Source organism: Prinia subflava, chromosome 3 (genome assembly GCF_021018805.1).
Source record: "Prinia subflava isolate CZ2003 ecotype Zambia chromosome 3, Cam_Psub_1.2, whole genome shotgun sequence".
Lineage (NCBI taxonomy): Eukaryota > Metazoa > Chordata > Aves > Passeriformes > Cisticolidae > Prinia > Prinia subflava.
The window spans coordinates 38,762,992-38,786,059 of record NC_086249.1 but is presented as its reverse complement, the minus strand read 5'-3'; the positions used below and the strand labels follow the sequence as shown (position 1 = coordinate 38,786,059).

The 23,068-nt window shown below is 45.6% G+C and overlaps 1 protein-coding gene across 1 annotated transcript in view; it reads right to left on the bottom strand.

The window, feature by feature from the left end:
- The window catches only part of LOC134548534 (uncharacterized), an 81,037-nt gene that overhangs the window by 42,384 nt on the left and 15,585 nt on the right, over positions 1 to 23,068 (bottom strand). Inside the window, exon 4 of the mRNA XM_063393436.1 lies at positions 6,854 to 6,921. Coding sequence (XP_063249506.1) covers positions 6,854 to 6,921 — 68 coding nt within the window. The remainder of the gene's footprint in view (positions 1 to 6,853; positions 6,922 to 23,068) is intronic.

Genomic DNA, 23,068 nt, shown 5'->3' with positions numbered 1-23,068 from the left:
CAGGGCTGTGCAGGCTGTGAGTGGAAACCAAACACAGAGCATGTGGTGGGCTGGCAAGCTGTGCCCTTTTTTTTTTTTTTTTTGGTGGAGTCTTATGCTTCTCTTGTATTTAAGCAACATTTCCAAGAGGAAGACAGGCTGGAAGACAATACTGCCTTACCATGGGGTGGGGGCCTCTCACCAAGATCTGCAGTGCAGCTAGGAGGGATTTTGCCTGTTTTCCTAAAAATGTATACAACTGGTGACTTTGCAAAGTGATGGAAAGAAGAAGCCACAGGTGCAGGGAGAAGGCTGAGATAGGCAGGATACCCTGTGGCAGAAAGAAGCTCCTCAGCTTGTGTAACTTGCCAGGGTAGAGAATTGCTCTGACAAGTTACACAGGCTTCTACAGCAGCTATGAATTTGATCCTATAAAAAACAAGTGCCAACAACTTAATCACATGCCTGGGTCACATGGAAGCAAGGACAACACACAGTAGCAAATGTTGACTTTTTTTTTTTTTTTTTTTTTTTTTTTTTTTTTTTTTTTTGACTGTGTTTGTTTTTTAATATGAAGTGGGAGAGAGGAGTGAAATTTGGGCGGGGCTTTCTACTATTCACTGGAAAGAAATAGAACGTGTTTGCAACAGCTCCTGCTTTGTTCTGCTCTCCCTCAGGAGCACGGGGCTCTCTCCAGGCTCAGCCGGGCTGGTAACAGCGCAGTTTTTCCCGGACTCCCAGGCCCCAGGTTGCTCTGCGGGCCAGGGGAGCCCTCACACTGTCTCGCTCGGACTCATCGACTGAGCCGAGCTGGCGTGGGCTAAGGGCAGGGGCTTTGGCTGAGTGCCTGGCACTCACAGCCGTGAGCGGCTGGCAGCAGTGCTTGGCAGCGCGGGCTTTGGGAAAAGATGACGGGATCCAGATGTCAGGAGGGCTGCCCGGGGAGGCCGCGGGGAGGAAGGCCGTGCAGGGCAGCTGCGCGCCCGGGAACCTGAGTCATGCGGGGCTGCGGTGCAGCGCTGCAGCCCTCCGGACCTCCATGGAGGGCTGCAGCCCCGAGGGACTCCCACCGACACCTGCCCTCAGCAATGCCGCCGGCACGCCCTGGGGACCGGCCTGTCACCCGCAGCTCTGGCAGCCCAGACACTCGCCAGATTTTACTGATCACCGGGGGGGATTTTTTTTCCAAAGACACAAGTCCAAATCTTGTCTGCAAGCGTCTCAGAGTGAAACAGTTTGTTTTAACTCACAGAAACCTCTGGGTTTCATACTGTTCTGTCTCCACCTCTCTTCAGAGACCCCAGAGACTCAAATCAACCAACAAACCACATTAAAAAAAAAAAATCTAAATTAAACCCTCTCTTTTCTTTACCTACTTCTGTCATGCAGTATCTAGTTACAGATCTACAGGTCTCACGCTTGTGGTCCATTTCCAACAATCCTGTTCACACTGGGCATAGATTTTTGCAATGGGCCGAAGTCACAGCGGGTCGGCCGATGGTGGCCTGCCCCATCCATCGCAGGGAGCGCAGCAAACCAGCCCTCCCAAAGCTCTGCTGTCTTACACCGGGAGGGCTTTATATAGGTGCAGCTACTTCAGCAGAGCTTTGTCGATGAATCTGGTGTGCACACACGTAAAACAGCCCAAGTGTGCATACCTGAAGCTGGGAGAGCTGCACGGAGCCAGGCTTCTGCCTCCTCACATTGACACTCACACAGCTCAGCCAGCAACCAGCTGTGGGGCACGCTTGGCTCAGTTCTTTCCTTTTAATGTCTCTGGTACAATTAAAGCAGCATAGACTCAAATGTGGCTGCAGTGATGCTGCTATAAAAATACAGGAAGGGAAACTAGATTTAACAGAGCATGACCCTTCATACTGCATAACTGTTCACACTAGTATTTCTACCAGTATCAATCTTCTTGTGAAAATGTAAATTATATCCCCAGTTGAAAGTCCTGCGCAGGCACAGACACTGTGGGCAGATAAGACCCATGTGCTACTCAGTGGGAACAGTTTGTGTCTTGCAAAGTATCCTTCTGGTTTAGAGGAGCCAGAAATATAAAGGAGAATATTTGCTTTTCTTTAAAGAATAGCTTGTTCTAAGGAATGTCTTTTTCAACCATGAGAAAATACAACATGGAAGGGATACAGGACCTAATAACCCACCTGGAAATACTTTGTATAGAAAAGCAGTTCAGCCAGTTTGGGGATTGAGCCAAAGAATTATCAGGCAGGCCTTGCTTGATATGATTTGGGTTTGTGGCAGCTTTTACAGCCCAGCAGGATTTCCCAAAGCTGAGGTGCTTTTAAGTTGCCCATGTATGTGCCTGGCCCTTATTGTAGTCCTGGGTTTTTGCCAAAATGATTTCTGTTTGTGAGGGAGGGAACAAGTAAGGATCATTACAACTTGGAAGGAGCTCAGTTCTTGCTTGATGAGAGCTCTGGAGACATAGAATGGGACAAAACAAGTATAGAAATGTACCACCATGTGGGAGCAGATAAGGAGATGGCATGCTCCTGCAAATTTCAGCTATTTAGGACATGGTTTGCAGGCTGTGGGACAACTCTTATGCAGAAGTAGGGGAACCTGGATGCAGGAGAACAAGAGGTTTCCAGTAAAATCTGTGTGTATCTCCCACTCTGAGGCAATTGCACATCAGCAGGTCTGTTTTCTGACCGTGGAAGGGTGACTTCTCCACAGCTGTGATTCTGCTCCTCATCCTTCATGGTGATGAGTGACCATACAGCCTTAGGAGCAGCAATTCAGAGTTAAGAACTGTGAATTTTCAGAAGTCAACAGCAGAGCCTCTGCTGCACTCTCTTCAAGAGGAGGGAAAAGCAGTTCAGTGAAAAGGTAAAGATGGGACACTCCGTAACCTTCCTTTTCCCCCTCAAGTATTTTTTCAAGGTACAAAAGGACTTCTAATGAAACTATCCCACTGCCTGAAGGACAGAACAAATGAACTCTGACATCCATGAGGCATCCCAGGTAGCATTTCCAAATGAAAATTTATGGGTCTTTTAGGAATCTTATTTTCGGGTGAGGGGAAAGAGAGGAGGAAAGAAGAAAGGTAAGTTCCATGGAAAGCTGCCATTCTTCATTGAATCTAAAACAGAACTTCTTGAAAGTTTACCAACCAGGCATTTTTTGTGTGGAAAACACTAACTGTGCAGATTGGGCACTGTCCAAGTTAAAATACACACCAGGACTGGATGGGAGTAATGTTAGGCGTCTAGATGTGTTCACTCTGAAATACTTGCCAAAGAGTCTCTGCTGTGGCAAGACTTGGGACCTCACAGCAGCTGTTATTTTTCTACAGCACGTTATAGTCTGGCTTTGGGTCTCCAACTGTACATCCTCAGGGTTTCAGGAAGGTGTCAGTGAGTTCTGGAGTGTAGCTTGCCCTTTACAGTCAGTGCAGGGTCACTCAGTTCACTAACTGGAGTCCTGGGAATTTGTTTGGTTTTCTTATTCTGAGTTTGACGCCTGTGTTTGGAGAGATGACTTATGCCCAGCACTGCACTTGCAGCAAGGGAGTGGAAGGGAAGGGATGTTGGAGTGTCATTTTTCAAGAGTGGTAACAGCCACAGTGTTTTGTTCAGCCTGAGTGTCTTTTTTTTAAAGAATAAATCCACCTCTAGCATGAATCAAGGCACAGAAGCACTGTGATGGAATTTGTCGTTTGCTGGAATTTAAGGAATTTTACATTGATACGTACTAGGGTTGGTGTTTCACACAGTATTGATGCTTGCCATGAGTTTTTGGGCATTGGATGAGGACAGGGAATGGGAGCACAGTTTTCAGCTTGGGAGGTTTCCTTCTACCACTGAAAAGATTCAGACTTAACCTTGCTGTACAATTAATTGCACACATGGTAAGGAGAATTTTGAGGTTTTTTCCAAGCCTTCTTCAAACTCTTCCTCTTTCTTCCATGCTTGCTGTGATAGTGTTTGAGCACCCACCTTTTCCATCTGCTTCTCTGCAAACACCTGCCCATGCAATTCCTCTGTGCTTCACTTTGTGCTGAACGTGGTGTGGTCTCAGTGAATCAGATCCAATGAAGCATCGAGATGATTTGACTTGTGCCTAGGGAAAGCATGGTGCTGAAACTCTTCTTTGGTCTGCACCATAAGGAAACCCTTTATCCAAATGGATTTGTGTTTCCCTGCTTCAGCTGTCCCCAGTCTTGCATTGTCACCTACACACTTTGCGTACCTCAGCAAGCAAGGCTTTGCCACCCGGGGCTGCTCTGAGAATACCTGGTTGTTTCACTGTAATTTGGAGCCAGAAGCTTGTTCCCATTCTTGCCTGGGGCACAGCATAGCTCTTGAGCAGGACTTGTATTTCTGGTTTCTTCACAATACCAACTTTATCAGCCAGACAAAAGCTGAACTCCAGTTTTTCCGAAGAGGGTCACAAGAAGCTTGGCTAGAGCCTTGTGCCAGTTAGCTGGGACTACACAGAACACAGCCACTAGTTCAAGCAGTCTCTCTCAGAAACACATAGAGCACTTCAGTATCCTCCTGCTTCTCTGCTTTCATGCTCCAGTTGCTCAGATACAGGACAGGATGCAGTAGAGCCAGTGTATATATGTCTGCACAGGTACCTGTGTGTGAAAGGTGGGATAAGCATGGTTCTTGCTTTTGGATAGTGTAAAGCTGGCATCCTTGCTGGTGGTAACTTCCAAAGGGTGAAGAGATGGCACAGCAGAGCTGATCCCACATAGTGTTATCACTGATGGGGCAGGAGAACTGGCCTCAGTTATACTCTTAGCAGATCAAAGCTGCATTCCCTGGTGGAAGCCAAGTGAAAGGTTTTGTGCCTGTTTGGCAGCCTGTCATTTAGATAGGGATAAGCTCGAGACTAACCCAGAAGCTAATGAGAGGGAGGAGACGGGGAAGGTATTGAAAATTGCCCTGAGAAGAGGGGCAAATGACACAAGAGGAGCTAAGTCTGTCTCTCTGCCCAAGTACTGGAGTGCTCAAGCTTGCAAGGACAGGGAGTCACATCATCTGTGCTGGAGCACAGACACTTCTCCTGCAGAGAGGGCAGATGCTGTACTAGGGCTAGATGTCTCATGGAGAGAAGCTGAGTGCTGGGAGAAGGATGGGAGGTTTTCAAGGGGCAATACAACCTGTAGCTCTGAGAGACAGGGTCTGGCATGAAGGTGTGAGCAGGCTGGGGTTTTGGTTCATCTAGAGGAGCTAGAACATAGCAGCTGAGCAGAAAAGTTAAACTAAGTGGTTTTTATCCACTGAGAAAGTACTGGAAGGTAGTGGCTGACCCTTGGGAATAGGTTAAATGAGACAGCAGCAGTGATAAGAGGGTGGAGATGTTCTTGATGCACTCCCTCAAGGCTGGGTATGTGCTCCCTTGTGTCTGTATATTTAAACTTGGGGAGCTGATTTTCTTTTTTTTAAGGCTGGCAACTTATGGTAGTGTAAGCAGATCTGTCTCAATGTTGTGGTGATGGCAAAGGAGATTTTTGAGAAATGGGGAGTAGGAGAGGTTTGTGAAGTGGCCTGTGCATTTCTGAGGTGTGAGGCTAAGTAAGAGGCAGCTGAGAACAGGTGTTATGGTTTTGGGATCCCTGGGTGGGTAAAAGGTTGGGACGACATCAGTAAGATCTCGGAAGATTCTTGGCAGGTAGCTCTGGGTGAAGGAGGCATCTGTACAAGGTGGTCTTGCAACACTGCAAGAGCAGAGATGACCAAGCAACCTGAGCTTGGTGTGAGGCGAGGCCATCACAGGATAGTGGGGACATGGTCTGGCACGTGCCTACACAACCCCAAACCAGCCAACTCTATACTCCTCAAGGGACTTACTGTAACTCAAAGGAGGATTATTTACTAAGACCACCTTTCTTTTCTTTTTAAAAGAAAAATCAGTGCTTCATCAAAAGGCAGTGTAAAGCAAGTCAAAAAAATAAAGTCACAGTGCCAAGAAGTACAGGCCAAACCCACATCCCATGAGAACTAACCTGCTTGTAGCTTTGCATCAAAAAATATTAGTCCATTTATTGCCCATTAAAAATTCCCTTTGCCTCTTCTCAGTTGTGGTGCATGCTTGAGATCTTAAAGATGGCACTGTCAGTCCTTAAAGCAGTATTTGACATCAATTTACTCATTAACTTTCAAATGCAGGACATTGAAAACCTTTTCCTAAGGGCATCTTTGTGTTCTATTTCAGAGAGTTACTGTTGTTTTCTCACCTCCCCTGAAGGGTTGTTTACAATACCATCTCTGCCTTTTAATCCTCTTTTCCTTTCATGTCTAACAAACAGTGTTAAACAGAACACGGGGGGAAAAAGCAGATCTCACACATTATAATTATCTATAGTTAACTGAAGAAATGCTTCGCAATTAGAGGTCTCATTTTGTAAATGAATGCTCAAGAAGGTTTTTTCTATGTTTTTCCAGATAAAACCTCTGTTCTTTCAAGCTTGAGGTTTATATGTATAGTAAGTCAGATAAAGTGTTTCTGAATTGATGTGCACTCTGTGCAGAGGCTGAGCTGCCATAAACAGGATTTTCCTCATGAGATCCTGTGCAGAGGGATGTCTTGAGATGAACACACAAGAATGGGGGCAGTACCAAGGTGTTGAGCCACGACAGAAAACATTACATTTCAAAACTGGTGCTGTTTCTGCTGGTTATTTTCACGATTTTCCCTAATTTCTCTAGCTCTTTTTGCCCTGTATCTGAGCACTTGAAGACTGTGAATATGCTTAGAGTCACAGTTTTTCTGTGGGGAGGTGTGGGACTCCACATTTTACAGATTGGAGAAGCTATTGTTTGATGAGCACTTCTTTGAGCAGCAGCATCATAAGCATCCCTTGATTTCCCCTTTCCCTCTCCCACTGCTCACTCACCCCTCAGCCGTGCCAGTTTCTGTGCTGTGTGGGAAACAAATCACAGAACACATCCAGGTTAAAAATAGCTGGAAAAGAGAGAGAGAGAGAGAGAAATGAATTCCAGAACCTAGACTAATATCCTACACATACATCCAAAGCCAATGCAAGGGAATGTTTTTAGCTCAGATTCCATCTGTCTGTCCAGCTCCATCAATAATTTGTACCTGATTTCACATAGGACTGAAAGGTAGAAATTTCAACAGCTACTGATTTCCTTTCTAAATTTTGTGCAAACGGATTGCTGTATGAGAGGCAGGGACCTCAACTAAAGAAAAGCAGCCAGCTGTCACCTGGCTAGTGAGTATGTGCATGCTGGCTGGCTGTGTATGCATTAGCTGATCAGGCAGCATATATGGACCTGACTGCAACCCAGGAAAGGGTCTTAGAGCTTATAATGGGCGAAGAGTGGGGCTGATTGCAGATATTTTATTTTAGGAGGAGGGGAGAGAAGGGAGGTAAGTATGAAGCAGTGGTCAGAGACCCTCAGGAAACCAAGAGCCATTGGTTCCACTGCTTACAAAGCAATTTGCTTCAAAAGGGCCTGAAATTCTATAAAATAAGACCTCTTCTGCATATGAGCCTGTAAATCAAGTGAGCCTGTAAATCATACAATTTTGGAGGAAGCTGAGAGCTAAGCCCCACATTCCTGTTTAGACTTCAGCAACCACTTCTGCTTTTAGCACTCTGAACACCAGTGGAAACCACGGATACTGATTTCTTTCCCGTACTCAGATATCACTTAAAGCCCTTGTTTCTCCTGAATAAATAACTCTTTTAAGCACTTGCTTCATCTCCGTTCCTACCTACCTCCTTTCCAATCTATAATAGCTTGCCAAGAGCTCTGCTCCATTCTCTTCTTTCATATTCTTCATTTGACCAATGAATGGCCTCAAATTTGGTACAGGGCAGTACACAAAATATTCATGAATTGTGTCTGAAAATGATGAGTATTTTGGTGCAAAACAAAGCTGGGTCTTCCAGCCAACCCCTTCTGAGGGGAAAGAGACCTTGTGTCTCCTCACCACTTTTGCTGATCTGCAGAGGAGACTGGGTGGGATGGGAGTCACAGGGTGGAACAGTAGCCATGAGATACCCTGTGAGCCATGGCTGTAGTCCACGGTCAGAAATGGAAAGGTCTTTGTGTTCCTGTTCTGAGGTGTTTTTTCAGCATCTGGTTGCACGTGCAGGATACAAGAGGAGCTATGGGGCTGCTCGTAGTGGACTGTGTCTCTGTCAGAAGCACAAACTGTCTTTGGCAGTGGAGCTTTCATCTGATAGAAACTGGGTCTATTCCTACGATTTGTGGTCTTCCCTAGTAAGAGGAATTATCATCGCCCTAGGCAGGCCTTGGGTTTCTCCAGGTGGGAAACTGGAGGTTTTGGGCAGTTGGGGATTTTCCTGGTGTGGGAAATCCCTGGGTGGCAGTAATCCAGTATATTGGGCTGTGTGCCATCCCTCCTGCAGACACCCAGGAACATTACTGGGAGTTGCAGCCAGTGTGATCTGTTTGCAGATACTCCAGTCTCACCACAGGTATGGAGCGAGGTGTGATGGGAAAGGCCTCAGAAAGCTCCCAGGGAATCTGCCTGCATTAAACCACTTGTCATTGCACACCTCTGGGTCTGCTCCAATCTGCACACTGGGGCAGCTGCTAGAGTTCAGCTCAGCTCCTGCTAGAGAAGCATCTTCATAGGCTTTCCTAGCACTGATTCCACTTCCAGAACCAGTTCCTGTAGGGAATTTTCTTTCCCCAAATGGAAGGATATAGCCATTTTGCAAGGTGCCATGGAGGAACTGTAAAGGAGATCTAAAGCAGAATCCAGGGCTGCCTTGCTGGAAGGGAGCTAGAAGGCCCCATCTTATCTCATCATCAGACACATCATCAGGAGCAGGGGAGGTGCTGGTGAATCTTTACCAACATGGAGCAGCCTCATGCAGAGTGGAATGGCCCTTACATTGCTGTGAGTGATGTTAGGATCTTGCTTTATTCTTGGGTAACTACAGAATTTGGGGAAGTGGTGGCAGGGGAGAATAATCAGAAGGCTGGCAGTAATTGTGTAATTGGTGTATCAAAGGTCTTTTTACTCTCCGCTGGTCACATTTTAACAGTACCGATTTTATTCTATGTGTCAGTAAACAACAAAATTCTTACTGATAAAACTTGCCTTAAGCAACAAGACACATGTGAACAATAAAGCAGTAAGAGCCACATTTTCAAAAGTGTGTGTGCAGAAATGCCTATTGTACAATGTATAAGCAGCATGTGGTCTGGATGTGGCAAGCAGCAACGGGAGAGGAAAAGGGGAACAGATGGAACCTGTACATGAGTGACAAGAGCGGACGTAGGCTCAGATCAAGTTTTGTACTGTGCAGAGGCTGAGCTTTTGAAAAGCCTTAAATAACAACCACATTTAAAGGAGGACTGCACTAATGGGGCATGCAGATAAGCACACCAAATGGTGCAACTGCAGAGCACACAGCACTGCAGACAGTGATATATACAGAACGTATGAAAAGTTCGGTCTGACACGCCAGCCATGCGTACAATCAAAGGTGTGCACATTTTAGAAACATCAGCCTCCCTGAAACCTCAATGACTTAGCAATAAAACATCAGGAAACGATAAGTCAGGGTCAGAAAGGTCTGAGAATTCCACACAGCTGAAATAAAGATTGAGCAAGAGGAATTAGCATCAAGAAATCAGATTCAGATGTTTAAAGCTGATTGTCTGAACCAAGTTAATATAATGCGCCATGTGTCACTTCAAAACGTTCGGATCGTGCAGCTGGGAAGCCCTTCCCATGATTGTGAAATGCAGCAGTTCACTGTATCTGGAAAGGCTGGATGAACATGTCTGCCTGGACACGAGCAGGCTATAAATGATAAATTGGGATTACAGCCTTTAATGTCCCAGTCCAGTTTTACCAGTTCCCCAAACCACTAGCACAGAAAACAAGCCCTGCAGCAAGGCAGAAGATTCTACCTTCACATATTCTGGACGCTTTCTGTCTCCATTCATCTCCCCATGGACTGAAAATGCTCACATTCTTTTTTCCAACTGCTAAGTACTCTGATGATCTGCACCCCTTGCTCTCTTACTTTCATCCTATTTAAAAGAATCCCTATTCAGCTACCCAGTCTTTTCAAGGAAAATTATCCTCTCTTTGTCCATTCTACCAAGTCTGGAGTTCACAGCTCTAGAAAATTATGTTTTTAACCAGTCAGTGCTATAGGACAATCCCATTTTCACTTATTCTCACACATGCATAGAAGGAAGCCCTTACCCACGTGAATGCAGACCGGCACAACAAGCACCTATATGGGAAACTGTAAGTCTGCAAAACTTGCACAATTTCACCACTAATTTTTTTAGTCTCAGTTGGATTTATATAAACTTACAGATATACATATATTGTGTATGCTCCTTCAGCCTAGCAAAGTAATTCAAGAATCCAGCACTGCTCGCCTGAAATTCACACCTCGCTGGAAATGAGAATTCCATAGCTATGAGGGTTTTGCAGAATGGCAACTTGTTTGTTTTGTCAATTTGTGAAATTATATAGCTAGTGGGAGTGGCTTTTTCCTAGAAAGAGGTCACACACTCATCAGTCCTTAGGTAGAAACTGGTTAACTGGAGATCAGCATAAATTCTGTACTCTTCCACGTGCTGTTTGTGGTGACCAGTTCTGGATTGGGGTGATGGTGTACACACAGAAATATTTGACAATATGGGTATTAGGCTCTCATATCACAGATCTTTTCCCCTGTTCTGTACACATGCATTTTCATGGCAGCTGGACATGCATTATAGAGCTATGGGCTAAAACGCTCTCTGGTACATTTGTAGCTAAGCCAAAGACAAATGTGACACTGTGATTTATGTTGTGAACAAAAGAGACCAGGGCGTGTTCTCTCCCTCATCAGCAAGTGGCACAGCAGAGCTTTCATACATGGCATGCTCCTCTCCCACAGCCACCTCCAAACAAAATAGGGTGGGCAGCCTGAGGGTGAGAGGGCTCAGAGGCAACAGGCAGTGCCAAGGAATGCTGGAACCTGGGCCCTCTCCTGGGGCAGATATAACCAAGACAAAGCCATTTCTTTCATCTCCAGCACTTGCTGATTTCAGAAGACTCTGTGTAAAATTCAGCATCTTCTGTGACTTGAAGCTGAAGTGCACAGCCTGGGTTTTATGCCTAGGCTACGGGAAGTTGGTTGGGGTTTGCTCTGTTGCTGACAGCTTGAAATTTCCATTTGCAGCTCCTTCCTGTTTCCTATTCAGACATGCATCATACAAACCCAGAGAGGCTGATCAAATGTACCAAAATGGTGAGAAGAAAGGACATTCCTTACCACAATGAAGCTTTTAGTGTGCCTAGTCAGCTCTGAAGCAGCAGAAGCAGACCTGGGCAGGCATTTCCTATACCCACATCCTGCAGATACATGCCTTGGTGCTGTTGGCTACCTGAAGTCCACGTCCACAGCTCCCATCCCACCTGGGGTGCCACCTGCCATACTCAGACATCAGAACTTAGGGACTGGGAAGTATACTGGGGCATTTTTTAATATAAAACTTGGAGCACTGCTGTTGCCTCATAGAGAGTTGGGTCATTCACTGCTAGTTGTGAAAGGGAAAGAGTACATGCTGGGGTGGCATGTGTCCCCAGCATGGGATGGGACCTCTAGGAAGGATCGCTTGGATATATTTACACCAGACACATCCCTGATTTCATATGTAGGCCACATGGGAAGGCAGGACTTGCTGCCTGAAGCCCATGCCTGCCCACAAGCCCTGCAGTCTTGAGATCCCCATGTCACATGGCACCTTACTATGTCTGGGGATCTCCTAGTCATACAGCACTCATCGTGCCTGGCATGGAGCGCTGATGGAGTCCATGGCACTGTCCCACCTTGCTCCAGCTATACATAAGGCTTTTGGTTGTCTTCAGTGTCTCTTTGCCTCACCCCATCAGCACAGAGAGTGAGTGGTGCCAGCCACATTGTGAGGAGCAGGAGATGACATATCTAAAGCGAGGGAGGAATTTTAACCCCCTTTGCTTTCCCTTTGTCCCACCCATATTGCACCTGCTGTTAGAATGACCAAAATTATCCAATGACATAATTCATCACCCATAGAAGAGCATAAACCATGCAAATTTCCCATGGAAATTTGCTGAGGAAACATGTTTTCTAGGCTCTCAATGCCTAGAAAAACTCCCTGACCAGTTACTTCTCTCCAGACATTTTATCAGGAACTGAAGCTCATTGAATCAGTGATTCACTCCCCACTCAGCTCTGGCTGACTGCATTTTGCATGCCTTGAGATAAGAATCATGTTATTTTTTGCTTAGGTCCAGGACACCTCTGATATGTGCTAGAATATCTCTGGCTTGTTACAATTAAGGTTGTTCCAAATTTCATGGGAGAGGCATTTTCATGCACTTTTTTATAGGGGACTTCAGCAGGGTCCACCCAAACCACCACATCAACACAAAGAAATAAATAAACCACCTTAGTATTGTGCTTTCCATGCCTTTGTTTGTATAAAGCTTGTTTACAGCCAGCAGGCCTAGAGAAGAAGGTCATTTATAGTATGTGCTGTGGCACTGCTCGCCTGAATTTTAGGAATCAGCAACTTTGATAAACTCTTGAGGCAGCTTGCAGACACAGAATGTCTTTTCCGCCTACTGCAGGAAGCTAGTCAGTGTATCAAAGATCAAAGTTGCTCACACCAAAGCAAGAAGGTTACATAAAAGCAAAAAGTAACTAGAAATGCTTGGGTTTGGTTGCAGGATTTGCATGCATTGGTCTCTAAATTGGACCATAAACCACTGGAAGCAATTAAAAAAACCCCAAACACTTGCTGCAGCACCACCCAGATTACTCACATCTAATCCTCCTGCTGCAGGGATGACAAGATGTTATCAAGATGTTTGATATGACTTTGAGAAGATGAGTTTATTGAAAACCATATTAGAGACTTATTTAGAGAAGGTAATGACTTGAACTGGCTGTGCTTTAAAAGGGCTAACAAAAGAGTATGTGACCTGAAATGGGCATATATTGCAGGGAAGTCACTTCCCTCTGCTACCCATACAGCATCTGCAGGACAGGCAAATATTTATCAGGAGCTGAAGCTCATTGAATCAGTTAATTGCTAAAACAAAAGAAAACAAAAACAAACAAACAACCAAAAACCAAAAACAAAACAACAACAACAAAAAACCCCCAAACAACCCAAACCTAAGAGATGGGTTTTCTTTAGTATATCTCAAAAAATCAGAAAGGTAGTCAGGACCTTTTCAGAAGTTGTCCCTGAAATAAGTACCCCTGGGATAAAACACAGCTAGGAATGACTGTTGAGAAACTTTTGGTCAGCTCTGGCAGTTTTGATGCAAACCTGACTGCTGCTGGAGTCACTGCTGCAGCACTGCACTGGGAGGAAAGTCTGGCAGGGGAATTCGAGCTAGCATGTCTACCCGCTCTTCTTCTCTCTTCTTCACTCCACTACAGAATAAAACATCAGAGAAAAGACAAGTGTGATTTTAAAATTTTTTTGGTGGCTCTAGTGGGCTCTTGCACACAAACAGGATTCAGGATCATTTTGATTTCCTTTCAATTCTGCATCCCTGCTCTGTTCTGGTTTACTATTCTCCAGCTCTCTGTACAAACAGGATCTTTCCACAACAATGTTCTGCCACATCATCTTCCTTCCTTTGTATACAGGCTGCTCCTGCCTGTTACATACCATGCAGCTTCCTAAGGCACCTCATTTCTCAATGCTAGCAAAAACAGGAACCAAAAGCAAAGCAGCAATAAAATGCTAAATTCTCACCGCAGTTAAAAACGAAATCTTGAAAGTTTCCGATTCAAGATGACTTTTCTGTTAACGGATTGTTTTTCTAGTTTAGTGCTCTCCAGTATATGTGCAAATGAGGTGCTTGTAGAATTTATCAGATTCAAATGCCTCTCCAGCAAAGTTTGCAGCACTGACCCAAGCTTTTCCTCCTTTTTTATTGGTGTTGAAAAGTGAACCCAGCCCAGCAGAGTACACATTGCTTCACTGTTCACTTCTTTTCTCCCATCTTGTAAGGCTTTGCTGTCTGATTTTTGCTGCAGAGAGGTTCAGCAGCATGTGTACAGGGGTAAGAGAAAACCACAGGCCTCGGTACATATTGCACAAATGCTGTTATTATTCTGAGGCCTGAAGAAACAAGGAAGGAAGCTTGAGGCTGGTGGTTTGGCAGGTGTGAGGCCTTTTTCACACAGACATCTGTTTCAAGTGGTAGCTTTGGGCTCAGGGATGAGCAGGGAGCGCCTGTCACTCCCACCCCTTTCTCTGTGTCACAGCACAAGGGGGTTTGGGCTCCTGATGAATCGGTGTCAGCTCCTTGCTCAATCTGTGCTTCGAGACTCTGCTTTCTTGTATTTGTGGGACAGGGCTGCAAAGTGAGGAGATTTGCCTGAGACAGAGGCTGCTGCTGCTGCTGCTACACCAGCACACACAAAATGGATGAGGTTAGAGTACAAAATGGGTGAACAGCAACATGTGTGCAAGCTCAACAAACCCAGCAACTCCATGCAAGGACCTGATGAAAACCGTTTGGATGCTACCACCTACCCCACATCAAAGTGAACTTTTCTAATCCCACTAGATTATTTCTAGTGTTTTGAACAACCCTACTAGTGATTCCATTACAGTTTTGAATAGGCTGCTTCATTTGGCAGGATGTTATAGCACAGTCTCTATGATGCCTTGTACCATATTTGAAGGAATTCATTAGTATTTGATGGTTAATTATCTATGCAATAACATATCTGGGACTCCACCTTAGAAATAATCTAGAAAGAAACTGCAGGTTTTTTGGCTGGATCCTGCTCTACTAAACACATGTGTAGGGAGGAAAAAAAGGGTTTGCATAATACCGTCCCCGCAGGGATTCTTTGGGACAAGTTAGTATTGAGCCACTTTGTTATTTTAAATGACAATAGGTTCTTTCTCCTGTAGTTCACGGCCAACTTTAATGCACATTTAGCAACTTAATTATCTTTAAGGCTGCTACTCCTCTGTTACAGATTGCTGACATTGGTCAGCGAATTCAGGAGTTACTGGGAGAAGGACAGATATGCAGAAAAGCAGAGAGTGAGACATATGTATAGAGCTGCCCTCATTTCCATAAGAAATCAAGCTGAAGCCATTTCAAGGTGAGGGACTGTGGTTAATCCCTCCCAACACACTCATTAATACATCTCATAACAAGTCTCCTTGTCCAGTGACAAGGAGAGTCAATCAAGCACCACTTTAGTCTGGGCCAGAAAAAGGCTACAGTTTCATAGGGGCTGCTGGGTTTTATGGCTTCTTCAGAGGTTTAAAGCAGTGCTGTGCTGATGTGCCTTAATTCAGAACTGAGCAAGGGCTAGATGATGTGATGGAAGAACTCAGCTCCTCTCTTTGCTTCATGTTGCAAATGACAGAGTAAAATCTGCTGATGTCAACACCAGAATGGGCAAAATCCTGGCAAAATGAAAGGCTAGGTAGCATTTTGACATTTTTGAAAAGGAAGGCAGAATTTCTGACATGAAGCACCCCTCTGCCATGCTTAGTATGATCTCTAGAACCACCATGTCATCTGTGGTGGTCATATGTGAGGAGCACCATTGAAGCACTCACAGAAATCTAAAAAACTTCAGAGCTGGACTGCAAGAAAAAATTATTTTGCCTGAGGATAAAAGAAAAATAAGAAAAGCAAGCCACACACAAGGAAGCCTGATGTTCCAGCTTTGGTATTATAATTCTTTTTTTCTTTTTCCTATCTGACAAATAGCAGCATGACAGCAAACAGAACCCTCCTAGTTCACATGGCGGCACAGCTTAACTGTGCTGGTAAGTGGTGAATTGGCTCTTTGCTCTAGCATGCCCCTAAATAGTACCATTAACATGTGGTTATAGTCAGAGAGCACATTTGGTAGGAAATGACACCTTGTTACTTCCCAGATTATCTGCTCTCTATGGGGTAAATATTTTAAACATCGTGCCGGGTTTTAGCAGCAACATCCCTATTAAAGTAAATGGGATCTGAGTGAGGGTAAATCCAAGCACGAAGTGCTGGGACAGTACACCTATAAATCTTCTCTGCCTTACGCTCTGTGCTTGATTCGCTGACAAAGGACAAGTGTTTGCTGCCTTTGTAAGGTTCCTAAAGCACAAAGGGAGGGTGTGTGCTCGGCATTGCTTCCTGTAGCTCTGGCTGCTGCTACAGCACGACAGCCCGAAGCAGGAAGGACACAGGGATTCCGCAGCTCGGCAGCGCAGGCTGCAGCCACGCCAGCGGGAGGAATGTGCCTTTCAAGGGCCAAGGAGTCCGGCTCACTCTGGGCTGCAGTTACACGGGGATAAAGTTAGTTTTGAAACAGCATCTGCCTCTAAACCAGGAAGTATTTTAGGCAACAGATACCTTGCAGGCCTCTTTAAGCTTACTGAGTATGAATTAAGCAATTTTTGTGTAAATTTTGTCTTCTGCTTATATCAATCCCATCAGAGTAGTGGTTGATAAGCACCCCAGTTTATGTAACAGCAAAGGCTGGGAAAGGCCCTTCCCTTAGGATAGCTACCTTAAAACAAATAACTGGAATTTGAAAAAAATCCCGCCTGCTCTCTCCAGTAGGCATTGTTTCATGGTTTAACATGGGAAATGTAGCCTACATGTGCATGATATGTCTGGCAGTGTTCTTTGTTACTTCACTAGATGGCGTGTGGTGGTGCCTGGCAGGGGGGAGAGAAGGGAGAAGAATTAATTCAGTGTGTAACTGGCTGCACTGCACTCCTGCCTCTGATGTGCCTTTAACGATGTGGGCCTACGAGTTAATGTTTCAAGGGTGAGAACTGAATTTTCTACTGAAACTTTTTCCTGAAGAGTACCCTGAAATCAGAAGTGGGACAAGACCAGTGGAAAAGAGGTTTATTAGACCAACCTATTTCCTAGGCAAAACATGCTTTCAGAGACGTAAATTCTTCAAATCTAAAACAGGCCTAAGAAGAGCTTATGTGTCTGCTTACCACAGCATGGTCAGCTGGTAGACATAATCTCCTATAAATTCTGTCATGCTTATAGCCTTACACCATCACTGCTCCTACACTACTGTAAAGATGTCCAAAACTTTGTGTGGTTCTTCAAAAGGCAAGCCATGAGGTTAATTTGTGCTCTCACTTTCCCTGGTGTATACCCTGGCATAGCTGTCCTCTTTTGTTCTTCTATTAACTATTTATGCCTCCCACTTTGCAAAAGAACAAGACCCAGCTCTGCCCTGAGGCACTTCCTCTAGTGAGATGACACAAAATCACCCTTGCAGGGCACTCACAGTGCACATGCAGTAGGAATCTGCTCTTTTCTTGCTTGCGAAAATAGGCATTAAATCTTCGAGGCCTCAGACATGAATTGCAGAAGTGGCTGGATCCATCAGGGATGTTCCAGGCTCCCTAACACAAACACTGACAGTGCAGCTCTCCACAGAGATGTTTGTTGGTGAGCACGCCTGCTCTCTTGGCAGCACAGGGGCTGTGCGGTTTCACAACTGGCCTAAGCTGACCTACAGCTGGGCTCCAGCCAAAAGGCAGCTCTCCCTCTCTGCTGACTCCTGTGCTCCTTTGGGTGTAGGGTCTGCGGTGCCAGGGGCTGATTGGTCTCGGTGCAGTCCTCCCCTCCCATTTTTCCCCCTTTTGGTAGGGTTAATTTTCAGTTGGCTCAGTTTGCAGAATTGGCCGACTGCTTGGGTGGACACTGGAGCTGGCACGAGGAGATGGCCACGGGTGCCGAGCTGGAAGGTGCAAGCCTGGCCCTTCTGCCATCGGTGTGGGCTGAGCCCCCAGGAGTCAGAGGGCTGTGCACTGCAGCTTCTGCAGCGCCCACAAACCGCCCCAAAGCCCGTGGGAGGAGGGCAGGGCAGGCCACTGCCTTAGGATGGGATGGATGCAAATATTCCTCTGCTCCTTTGAACACAGAGAAAAGGGGTTTAAAAACCATCTGAATGGTGCCATGAGGAAAGCACATCTGATATACATGCAAGCGTGGGGTTTTCCTGTGGTATTTAGGCCTGAGGTGTTTATGGTTTTACCATCCAGCTATGCACCCAAGCTGCAAATGTGTTCAGTGCAACCCATGCACTAGATTTAACACCTGCTGCACCATGGCTACAGCTACAACAGCAGCTTATACCCTGGCTGAATCAGCCACCAGTGCCAAATCATGGGCAACACTCTTCCCAAAGAACAAAATTATTTCCAAAATCAAGTGTTTTTCTTTATTGTTTATGGCTTGTTGCTGATGTGAGTGTGTGTTTGGTAGGTGCCTGGCTTGCAGGAGAGTGTCTGGTGAAGTGCCAATGCTGCAGCTGTGCGGGGAACTGTGCAGAAAAGGACCTAGTGCTCAGACTGACTAGGCAAAACAAGGGCAAACACTGGCAACCAGCTGAACAAGAGGCCCCTTGGCATTCCCTGGAGAGAACTCATTCTTTCCTTGTGAGTCAGGTTTGTGTGGCCCCTGTAAGATGAAGCTATGGAGTAAGACAAGTTCTGCCAGGGTTAAGCCACTGCAACCTCTCCACTACCCTTCCCCTGAAGCAAAAGAGGTTTAAGATGTTAATGGAAGAGGAAAGCCAGGGTCATTGGATGCCTTATAATGAATTCTGTAGGAGAGGCAAGTTGCTACCTAACTTTCTTCTGTATTTCCATGAAATGCTCCCCCTGTCTTAGATCAGCTCATTCAGCTACCTCAGCCTCAAAGTGCAGTTGTCTTACCTAACTCATTCGGTTCACATTTCCCCATGCCATTACTCAAATCTAGTAAAGTGAAACATCTGGATGAACCCAGAAAAAAACCTGCAAGAGATGTCCTTACTTTATTCCAAAGAGTCTATGCTTTGAAAATCACTGTACATGCAACATTTCTCTGCTCATAGCCACCAGTATCCTCTCAGCTCAGGCTCCTGGTTCCCACTCTGCTATTCCTTCACTCCATCCCGATTGTCTCCCAGGGTTTAAACCTGTCTTACCATCAGTATATTGTGTTTGAATTGCAGAATGGTTCATATACGTCTCTCCCTCTAGTAAACTTACAGCAAAGAGTAAAGAACCCCGTAAGAAAGAACTGTTTGGGCTATAGAGAAATGCTGCCAACTACTGTAACAGGAAAACATTACAGCTCCCTTTTGCCCCAAAAATAACATTTTCTTGCTGTGGGTAAATAGCTGTTTCAGTTCTTTTGGGAGCAGTAATCCTGGCCTTCTTTTTCTCCAAAGGCAGCGTGCAGTCCCCCATCCCACAGAGAAGCTCATTTCCACAAGGCATGTCCAGACAGCATCGGCATCTGCCTAGGAGTGGGGATAGTAGAGGATGAGAACAACAGCAGAGAGGGATGCTCTAAGGAAGTTGCTCATGCACAACAGAAGATTAAAAAACATTCCTCCCCAGAATGGCACTCAAAGGACTTCATCTGAGCTCTTCTCTGTCTGGGAAGGGCTCTCACTAGGTTTCTTCCCCCTCTACTCCATACCCTGGAACCTGTAATTCTGAAAGTGACTCAGTATCTACAGAGACACCAATAGCTGTGTTTCATGCAGTGCCATCTCAATTCTGCCCCTTAAGGCAAGTCCCCTTGTCTCTACCATGTCTTTGCCTAGGTTTAATGTATCTGCTGCTCAGGAAGGTCACAGGGCCATGAACTTTGTATTCAGAGCACCTAGTGAAGAACAGTTCACTGTGATTAGGGATTTCCAAGTACAAAATAAAATAACTGTAAACCAAGGAAAGTAACGGCATTTGTCAAACTCAGCTATAACACAAAGAGCAGATAAACAGATACCAAAATCATAAGTTAGTCCTCCACCTAACCAGTCTGGTTCAGTTTGTGTGAGTTTTTCCCTGAGGACATTTTTCCTCACCAAAATGCACAGGTCTTTATCTGCCTCACATTATTGAGTTGTCAACCCGTAGTAATTTCCAAGCAGCTACTCAGGTTCCATTAGTATTGATCTAATTTGAGATGAACAGTGGCCTCATTAGGCTTTACTCTGCTTCCTGCCCCACTGTTCATCAGTGGAGGGTTTGCTGAGATAACACCTGAGAAACAATGCTGGTGCTTGGAGCAAAAAATCAGGACAAGAAAATCTAATCCCAGCTCTGCCACTGACAAGAGACAAATCCATGTCCCTTTTGTTTTAGCTTCTCCTATCTCTAATGGGAGTAATACTGATACTTTTTATAGCAGAGGCACAACTGCTTGTTTGTAGAACACTTTGAGATGGTGCAGCTTGGTGAGATCTCAACAAGGGTGCAAAGTGCTACTGGTGTTTCTTAAGTGTCTGATGTGTGTCTTAAACTAACCTTGATCTGACACTTCATACATCTGATCCCCTTTCACACCTCTGCTATAAAACAAGCTATGATTTGGGTGAATTGTTTATTAAATATGTAACTTTAAAATTAAAAGAGTTGTAAGAGTCCGCTTGGTTTTTAATCACTGCATATTGCAGATTTGAGCTAACCTGAGAAAAGCAAATATATGGCCACAAGAAGAGTTCATTGAGGATGCTCCAACCCTTCTATTGGTATGCATCATGTTAATGCAATGTAGCCCAGATCTTTAGGGTTTCTGAAGGCCAAGAAGCTGTCTCAGGTCTTTTGATCCTGACAACAGCATGAACAAGTGGGTTACATAACTGACAAAGCTAGTCACATCTTGGTAGGCATAAAAGCATTTATTTTCTTGTCACCCAGAAATATGACAATGGATTATATCTGCTTGTTGCAAGCCTTGCTGCAATATGTGCTTTGTCTGTGGATGCTCATCCAGCAACAAAGGCTGTACTGCAGAGGGGTACATGGCTCTGGATTCCTACCATAAGGCCCTTACTCTGGGGCTGAAGATTGTCCTGTCAGCAACAAACTCATTTAAGGTATACCCACCTCCCTTCATAGTCCAGGCTGTGCCTTCCCATGTTTAGCTGAACCTGACCTCTATAATGCTCCTTCTCCCCTGCACCACTTCAGCACAGTGACAGGATCTCCTGCACAAAGCAGGTCAGGCCTGGGATGAGTTTATTTGCACAGATCCTCAGCACTGTCTCCTCTTCAGCATCATGGGGTGCCATGCAGTGTGCACTGATCCTTATCACTGAGGTGGCAGTGCCCACGGAGCACTTCAACACAGGTCCTGAACATGGGTCCTGGGTATAGGGTCCAATTCCCTGTCTCCTGCAGATGTGACTGCATTTATCCTTGGTCTTCTGGATATATCGAAAACGTGTATCATGCCCTGAGCAGACAATGATGAGGCAGGAACTGCCTTAAATTTATATCTGTCCTTGCACCATGCCATAGCAGAGCCACAGCTGTCTGCAGCACACTGAGATCCACATGTCCTCTGCTCATCCAGCACTGCCCCACATTGTCTCTGCACAGTACAGCTCAGCCTCTCCAGGGAACGCTGTGTTTGCTGCTACATTTGCACACCAGCCAGCACTTTGCTTCCTGGTTTATGAATGGTGTGTCCATAAATTGGCTGCTGTGCTGGTGCATTTCAGAGGAGATAATGCTGTCCTTTTCCCTGCTGTTTATTGTAACCCTAATTTCTACAAACAAAAGAAAGGAATTCTGGGCAATTTACCAATAATCAGAGCAGGGTGAGCACGATGGCTTTACATTATATATAGCCTGTAAGCAGGGGTCAATAAAGCCCTCTGATACTGGGTATCACACTTGCAGCAGGCCCTCAGACTGATGAATAGTGATAACAGCAGCAAACATTGTCTGCCCTGCAAATCGCAGCCAGAGATAATAAAACTTCCAAACTAGCAACACAACAACAGCATGGGAAGCCTATGACATTAACTACATGAAAGGGATGCCTTGGGACTATGAGAAGAAATTGAGTACCTTCAGCACTGAATGAGTAATCCTCGGGAGACTATTTAAAACTCATTGACTCGTTATGCCTACACACAGCTTTGTCAGTCAACAGAGATGTCAAATGTTTGTGCAGATGAAGTTTACTCGGGTACAGAAGAGCAGAGCAAGACTTTCCTTTTTGATCAGTTGGCTGGCTCTGCCCTGGGGGCAGAAATCCTTCAGACATCTCTGGGGGTTTCTTTTGTCATTTGATGTGTTTGCCTCTGACATACGAAATCATGAGCTGAGCTGTATGGCTGAGGCAGGGTGGGAATACCAGATGCAGGTAGGGTGTGTGCAGCAGGGTTCGTTTCATGTCAGACACATAACACACAGCATGCCCCCTCTGCCTGCGGTACAGCCCAGGACTCAGGGGGAGAACTGGAATGAACTGCTCCTCACTGCCTTACACACGCAGAGCTCAGGGCTGTGAACTGCACTGCCCTGTGCATGCCCAGGAGACAGACTGGGCTGCTATTACTCTGCATATAAAGCATCCTGGCCCTTCCTCACACTGCATTGCTTCTTTCCCTCCACCAGCCTTCTTCATTTCCATTTTGTGGTGACCCCCATCCCTCCCTCTTTACTGATAGCCATTCCTCAGCCCCCAAACCTGGCTGGAGGGGTGATATAAGACAAGGCTGTCAGCACAATGCAGAGGAATGGTGGCAAGTAAGAAAGCCTACTACAAAGTAAACACTCTGCACCCTCTAGTTCCTGTTGGGACATAAATGAAACTGTTCCAGCTAATTCATCTTAGTCCTAGATTCATGTTGCATGAAGGTAGGGCCTGAAAACAGCAGAGAAATCTGTAATACACAGTCTGCACGGGGGTGATGCCAGTTATGTGGGTAGAGTTCATTGAACAAACGTAGATGTTTAAGCGGTAGGTGTCCATTTGGGAGTTAGTCACCTCAGGATGCCGCTTTAAGTCAGAGAGAAACAGACACTTTTGGCATAAGATAGAAATTTACACTCAGCTGAGCTCAATTGTGCCTCGTGAGCTCCTGCTGCTCCCTGCTGATAATAGATGGAGTCAGGCATAGGCAGCTCCCAGGTGAATGCCTGCACGACACACACCAAACGAGGGGCGCGGTAAATCCCATTTTGCGTGGCTGTGTTTTGACACAGGGATGCTGCAGTCCTGGGGCTGCAGAAAGGGGCTTTGTAGGGTGCCTGGTGGAGCGCGCTCTGGCACGTAACTGCAGAGGCCATGGAGCCAGATTCAGAGGAAC